The sequence below is a fragment of the Aplysia californica genome, unplaced genomic scaffold (assembly GCF_000002075.1).
Source record: "Aplysia californica isolate F4 #8 unplaced genomic scaffold, AplCal3.0 scaffold01405, whole genome shotgun sequence".
NCBI classification, from domain to species: Eukaryota; Metazoa; Mollusca; class Gastropoda; order Aplysiida; family Aplysiidae; genus Aplysia; species Aplysia californica.
In genome coordinates this window covers 71,178-78,686 of record NW_004798675.1, presented here as the reverse complement: position 1 = coordinate 78,686, position 7,509 = coordinate 71,178, and the positions used below count along the sequence as shown (strand labels likewise).

The following is a 7,509-nucleotide window of genomic DNA, read 5'->3' as shown; positions in this document are numbered from 1 at the left end:
AGATATAGATTTTTAAAGGCCCCTGCACATTTTACATTTATTTTTTCAGTTTCTAATATCATACATTTTAATATTAAAATTCATTTTCAAAATTTTGACAAAATTACCCCCTCCCCACCCCTTTTTCTAAAATAGACTTTCCTCTGTAGCCAAGCGGCATAGTTCAGCCCTCATAAGGGATGTCGTCCCAAAGCCTTAACTGCTGTAACTATTGCTTTAGTTTTCAAAAGGGTCGCTGCCCCTTGTTTTCAGAAGGGCTACCGCCTTCTAGCACTTAGTACGTCTGCAGCTCCCATAACCCAAATAAATGGGCTGTCGACCCTTAGCCCTTACATGTCTGTTGCCCCCCCCCCAGATTTGTATGGTCAAAACTGCAAAGACGTCAAATGTTTCAGTACCGAAAAATCGATGTTTAAAAACCGATTATGACGACAACAATATCATGAATTTTGCACTCGCCTGTCAAAGCCCAATTCCATTTTGCTTGTCCAGTTCTATATCCCATAGATTGGTTTGAAGTCATTTTACCTAGTTTCATTGGTTAAACCTGAAAAATTAAACAGAGCTGCACCAATTAAACACATTTTATATTTGCAAATTTGAAATAAAACGTTGAAAATGACATTATGATTACATAAGCTGAATACATCCGTTTTCTCTTTGATGTCAGCTTTTGAGATTTTGACTACCTAACCTTAGACAACTTGTAAACAGATGTGTTATACTTTACTTGCAAAGAAGCTTCAGCCAAGATACGTGAATAACAACTTTCACAGGTAGACATTACGACAAAAATGTAAGCAATGAAAGCTTCCAAAAAACAAGGTTTTATTTGGAGAATGCTAACAGCACTGATGATATCGTAAAGCCGTAAAGTTGTAAAAATTGACATAACAAATATTTCGTGTTGAAATTTGTACCATTACATGTGACTTTGTAATTGGAACAAAAGCAACCAGATGGAGATAAATACACGTCCTTGGACATCTACAACGCTGTATATTTCTAAACTTTATGCTAATTTTCAAAACTCTGAAGCAAAATCAAGGTAACAGCCTGGACCATACTATCTCGAACCATACCTTTCGGGTGAACAACTGTTAGATAGAAACAATTTAAAAGACATGTTGGTTGTAGAAATGCAAACACCATTATAGAAGGATGATACATACACCACTTTTGTAAAGGACGTTATCAAAATCGCTGTCAAATGAGCATACCAATACACAAGTAAGACTGTTTAAGTGTAAAGCGCCTCTATGTTTAAGAATGAGGTTTGTCTATCACACATCTCTAGGAAGGGATAAAAACAACAACAACAACAACAACAACAACAACAACAAAAACAACAATACAACAGCACACTCTCCTAAAAGACATGAGCAATGTTTTAGGATTGTCAGGGTGTGGGCATGTGTTAGGGGTGACTCGAGAGCGTACTCGATGTGCCTTTCATTAAGGTATAATGGAGACTCGCATCATTTCAAATATAAAACTAACCTGCCTTTCAGTTTATTTAGGTTTCCCCTTCAGTGATGTCAACAACGTGATACCCACTTGCTGTGCTATGAAACAACACTTTAGGTCCAGCGCACACTAGGAACATTTCCACTTATCGCAAGGCTGTGTGTACGCAAATGAGGTCATTTTCACCCTTTGTTCTCTCTTCTCCGCCAAATGATGTCATGCCTAAGTTAAAAAATACATTGACAAACACGCAAAGAGGCCCGGCTCGTTCATGAAGATTGAACGATATATGATTTCAAGAACAAACATATTCCCGCTGATACTCGCAAAATTGAAAGTTGGGTTGCAACTCTTTCGATTTCTTGGGGATCTATAAACAACACACTTTTCTCTGAAGATCAACCAAGTGACATAATCGCCACTTCTAACACATGCCTTTGAACGTTTATCAACGCAACAAAACAGAAGACATAATATTATGATACATCACTTCAAGGACGCTGGGCATAATCCTTTAAGTTAAGGGCGATCTATTTCAGAATGGTGACTAAGATGGCATTTTTGGAACTAGTACGGGAAAATTGTTTCATTATCAGACGCCAGGGTCAGATATTGCAATCATATAGAATCTAGGTAATGGGCCAAACATGAATACGAACTCTTGAACTGATTCTCCTCGATGACAACACGATACAGGAGCAATTAGTAGTTTCTGACGAATTTCAGTTTTTAAAAAATCATGGGAATAATATTTTATTTTCTTGAAGGTCAAGAAAAATAACTGGGAACATTTTGTTTTGATTTTCTTATGCTTTCGGATGTTTCTACTCATGACAAAACAGTTTGAAAGAAAAATGTTATTCAACTACTTTGCCGCCTTTTTGTTCGTTATCATTTGGAAGTTACAGGGTCCATTTCATTACATGAAGAAGGTTCCCCATGTCCATAAAATGTGTGTCGCCATAGCTACAACAATGAAATTTGGCATTCATATATCTAAATCTTTCAGGATTTGTTCATAAAGCTTTGAAAATACAGAAGTGCCATTGAACAACACAGCGTTTTGTGATGCCAATTAGAGCTTAAAGATGGGTAAAACAGAGTCTTAAAACACGAAAGAATCTTTTTCAAGATCGAAGTGACTATTCCCAGTGACACTGGAGATAGGTACAGAAACTATTCTCAATGACAACGGAACTCTTTTGCATTTAAAAAATTGGAAGTCTTTGCCTTTGAATTTTCACTTCGAAACAAAATTGCGATGCAGATGGGAGTGGAAGCGAAGTTCTCCTCCTTCAAAGAGTTTGAACAGAAATTGGCAGCTTTTCAAAAGGAGACCAATGCTGTTTTTTGTTACGAGCAGTTACAAAAGGTGAGTGCTTGGTAGTTTTGTTGGTGATTTAGATCAAGATTCAAGGCCTAGATTCTATTCTAATGTGTACTGTAGACTCTCTTCTCACTTCGGTCCAGTATTTTTGTTCTCTTCTCTTATATGGGCCTAGACTTGACTGTAGCCTAGATCAAGATCTAGATCTAGAAGAAAGAAGAATTGGGAACGATTTCCACCTGTCCTGTACGGTGGTCTCTAAAATCCGTATGTAGATCTAGATCTACACGTACATCTAAATTACGATTGAATAACAAGCAAGCATAGAATGATCATTCCTTTCTTTGAGCATGCTATAAGCCTAGTCTGAGCAAAATCTGATGGGTTAACACCTGGGCGTACTCCCAGTGTGGGAACAATAATGGGCCTGTTCTCGGTGTCACTGGGAATAGTTTCTTGGCCTATTCCCAGTGACACTGAGAGCAAATCTGGCCTATTCCCAGTGACACTGGGAATACTTTCTGGGTCTTTTCTCAGTGACTTTCTCACTGGGAATATTTTCTGGGCCTATCCGCAGTGTCATTGGGAATAGTTCTTTCCCTTCAAGATATGACTTTCAAGTTATCATAACAATTGCAGTTCCTATGGGTAAGTCGGGGCTAGTAATATTCAAAGACCTTCTGACTGCCTTAAAAGAATACGCCCCTTCTGTACAAACAGTAAGAACATGGATAAGAGCCGTTGTGGAGGAGGCAGGAGTCAGAGATGATGAGGTACGGTCTAGACAGCTTTTTTTCTTCATGGCCTGTAATTGGTGCCAGCATCCTTAAAGTTGTTAAAAAATTGGATGGTGATAGGCGAAAACTTGTCGAGTTGTTATGATTAATAGATCTCCCTGTTGACAATTTTAAGTTTTCAGGATTCTGACTGACAAACTGAATACAGAGACGATTTCTAAATGGGTGCCGCATTTGGCCACTCAGGGTTATTAGGAAGCGAGAGAAGAATTCTCTTTGGATTGATTTGTTTCATGCTTTTCAGAGACAGCAAAAGGGATCTTTAGACTTTTAGACAAAATCGTACTTGGAGGTGAACTCTGGGTTTATTCTTGGGAAGTTGAGATAAAGAGACAGGAAAATGAAGAGACTTTGGTGATCAGAGAAAGCATGTCGCAAACAAAGATTACTTAAGGTCATGCACATAGTTTTCTTCGCTACCGAAAGAATAACTTTGCTACAGCTAGTCCAAACAGGCATAACTGTTCACAAGGAAAGTCTAGACCAGTTATAGAGATCTGAAAGAAAAACAACCAGCAACAGAGTCTTTTGGAGACTGAAGTTTGGTTCCGCCAAGACAATGCTTCCTCCAAGACAATGCTTCCTCCCACAATGCTAGAATATTGGTGAAGCTTTCGGACCGTTACACCTGGGAAATGTTTAGGCATCCACGCCATACACCTGATCTGGCTCTCTGTGGCTTCCACCTTTTCTCCAGAATGAAGGCACACTTTTGCAAACATAGATTTGAATAAGAATTTTTCTAAATAGAGGCGACAATGAAGAGCGTCCTTAATGTCTAAGTAAGATGGTCTCCCATTGTCTATAAGAAAAGTGGACGTCTTATACAGTGTCGCAACAACATTTGTAAAATTTGGACAAAGTCATCAATGTCACTGCATTACTTTGACGTTCCGTTACAGCGAGAGCAAAGGTGCTTTGATAGTGTCTGTGGTTACTTTTAAAAAAGCATAAGATGTGCCAAATTTCATATAATTGTTTTGTGTTCAAATCGTTTACATTTTATGAATGTGGGGAGCTTGCACAACATGTAATGGACCCTGTACTATTAAATGATCAATTTCCTCTCCTTGGACGAGCGTGGAGGGGTCTGCCACGACGGCGGGTATCCCCCGAAGGTGTGCACGTACACTGGCCTGTCTCAGTGATCCGAGGCTGTAACCATCCAGGACAATTACACAGGCCTGTTGGGGACGACGACTGAGCTGGCGGTATGGTCGAGAGAGTCATCGTGGCAGTTGGTGATGTCACTGGTCTAGCGGTCTGGCTTGAGTTACTGCTTCCTGCCTGGTTGTTCGCGCTGCTCTGTGGGGCAGGACTCGGGAAGAATGGAGAACTGGCGGGACGACTTCCGGTATCCAGCTCACACCTGGATACACAAAATATGATGTAGACAAGAGCAGCCATGCTAAGCATGAGATAAAGAGAAACAAGATCAGATCAAGGAAAAAACGAGTAAAAAAAGAGACAAGATCAGACAACGAATAAAACGAGATAAGGTAAAGCAAGATCATAATATCAGAGGCAACACGACATGAAAATAATTAGACAATATCAGCCTAAGAATAACACGAGCTAAGGTAAAACAAGATAACATCAAGAAGAACACGAGATACTATTAGACAAGATCAGACCAAGAATAGAGACAAGAGTATATCAGGATTAAAACGAGTAAAGATATAAAAAAGATCAGACCAGGTAGAACATGAGATAAAGTGAGACAAGATCAGACCAGGAAAAACACGAGATGAGAATGTTTATAGAGAAAAGTAGGAAGACATAGAATAATATTAACTGTTTACAGAACAATTGGTAGACGTTGAATAATAATATGTACAGAAAAGTGGGAAGACGTGGAATAACAATATGTAGGCTACTGGTACAGAAAAGTGGGAAGACGTGGGATAAATAACTATCGTCGAGAGGTTAGTCTAGGATAGAGAAAGGCGGAAAATATTTCTTCGTGGCCTATAAACTAATGCAGGATGAGAAAGTCAAAAGATGATGATACCGGCAAGAGTTCTCGTTGAACCGCAGAGCACATGTCCTTCTGTTCCGACAGCAGTTTCGTCGTCGCGAGGCACATTCACAGCGGCAGGTCTCAGGGTTGAAGACTTTGGGCACATGGCAACGTCTTCGCCGGGCCATGCGTCGACATCTGGGAGGCGGAGGGGGAGGGGGAGGAGGCGAAAAGAGGACTTCTTATACAGTGTCATTATATTATGTAAAAAAGAAATGATGATAAAACAGGTAATTAGCGGGAAATCGCAAGAGTTTTTTTATTTTTTATTTTGTAAAGTGTTTTACGGCGCTCGCAACTGCATAAGTCATATGAGCGCGCGGGACACACCTAATATATCGCAAGAGTGTCACGGATTAGTGGCTGTCATTAAAGGTGACCGCTACTTAGAGGAGACCGCAAAGGCAGTTTGGATCATTTAAGAGGCGCAGACTTCGACCCTGCGAGTCAAGGCTATACGAAGCTGAAGGGGATACATCTCCCTGCAGAAAGACAGGGACACTCAAGAAACCATCTCTCCACACGCAAATCGAACTCAGGTCTTGGGTGCAACGGCAATGTCTTTAGATCCAACCACTTCACCAAAAACGCCGGTAAAGTGACTTTGTCATGTATATATACTCGCAGAACAGAACGAACAGGTTACCGCCAAATATAAGTTGTGGGAGACTGTGCAGACCACTCGCTGTTTCAATAGAAAAAATTGAAAGTAAAATAATCTTCGAATAAACTAACTAAAAAAGCATTCCCCTGCTTTCAATGTCATTGTAATTGTTTCAGTTTGACGCCTCTTTCAACACTGCAAATTTATTTAAGACACGGGACCTCCACTTTAAACGTCCACGGGACCTCCGTATTTAACGTCCATCGCCACCTGGACCGAGAAAGAAATGGGTGGAGAGCCTTCAAAACTGCAAACAAACCAAGTCCAACGCCCCCCCCCCCCAACCGTGGAGATTCGAGCTAGAGTCATCCGCTCTTTAGTACAGCATGATATAAAATGAGCTAACAGTGTGCCCCATCTGTCTTCGACCACTAAAGTTAAGATTTTTCAAGATCATCACAGAGAGTGAGTAACTGTTCTTATACAAATAAATTGGTCGGTAGTTCCTACCATCTACAACAAGGCTACTGTCGAAGTTAACATTAGTATATATAATGTTGTGGATTTATTTTTACCTACGCACATAATGAAATGTATTCTAGGAATATGTATCTATTATATAACTTTCAAAATATGTGGTAAGTTCCTACAGGTTGTATTTTTTACCAGCTTTATTTTTCATTCCATATTGAAATTCTTTTATGAAAGTAATACAATGTACACAATCTAAGTCTATGTTTATCTACATGTGTTTTTACAATTCATGTGTTCAGCCACAGAAAATTTTCCACCGGGTCAATAAAGTATTCAAGTCGTGATTACAATGGCAATTTCACTCGTAGGATGAAAAAAATGGCACTCTTTATGGTGGGAGACCATCCTACTTGTGAAATTGAAAGAGTTGTAAACACTCGTTAAAACTCATGATTTCGACTTTGCAGTTTCGCTCGTAGGATAAAGCATGATTTCCCAACGTAACTCAAGTAATATATTACTGCTCTTATCTAAACAATTCCTACTCACTCGCAGCGGCACTGATTTCTGTTGAGTCTCTTCCTTGGTCCACATGAGGCAGTGGTCAGTGTGCACTCACAGGAGCAGCTCATGTGTCTCACCACCTCTACTGGGTACGTTCCGCGGGCCTCCAGTGCCAGATGACCGCTGCGCGAGATGGGCTCTAGTTGTAACAACTGTGAAATAGGATGATGAGACATGAGAATAGCAGTATGATTTTAATGTTGAAAAAGAAAATTAGGAGTTAGACATTGAGTGCTACACGCCCGCGCACACACAC

General features: G+C 40.0%; 1 protein-coding gene across 1 annotated transcript; it reads right to left on the bottom strand.

Annotated features, from left to right (window-relative positions):
- Positions 1-811: 811 nt before the first annotated feature.
- LOC101851240 lies at positions 812-7,405 on the bottom strand (the record flags this gene model as incomplete). The annotated part of the gene is given in 3 exon segments (XM_013090667.2): positions 812-4,960; positions 5,603-5,749; positions 7,239-7,405. Coding segments are annotated over 3 exon segments (627 nt in total), but the record flags the coding sequence as incomplete, so codon positions are not given.
- Positions 7,406-7,509: the final 104 nt, after the last annotated feature.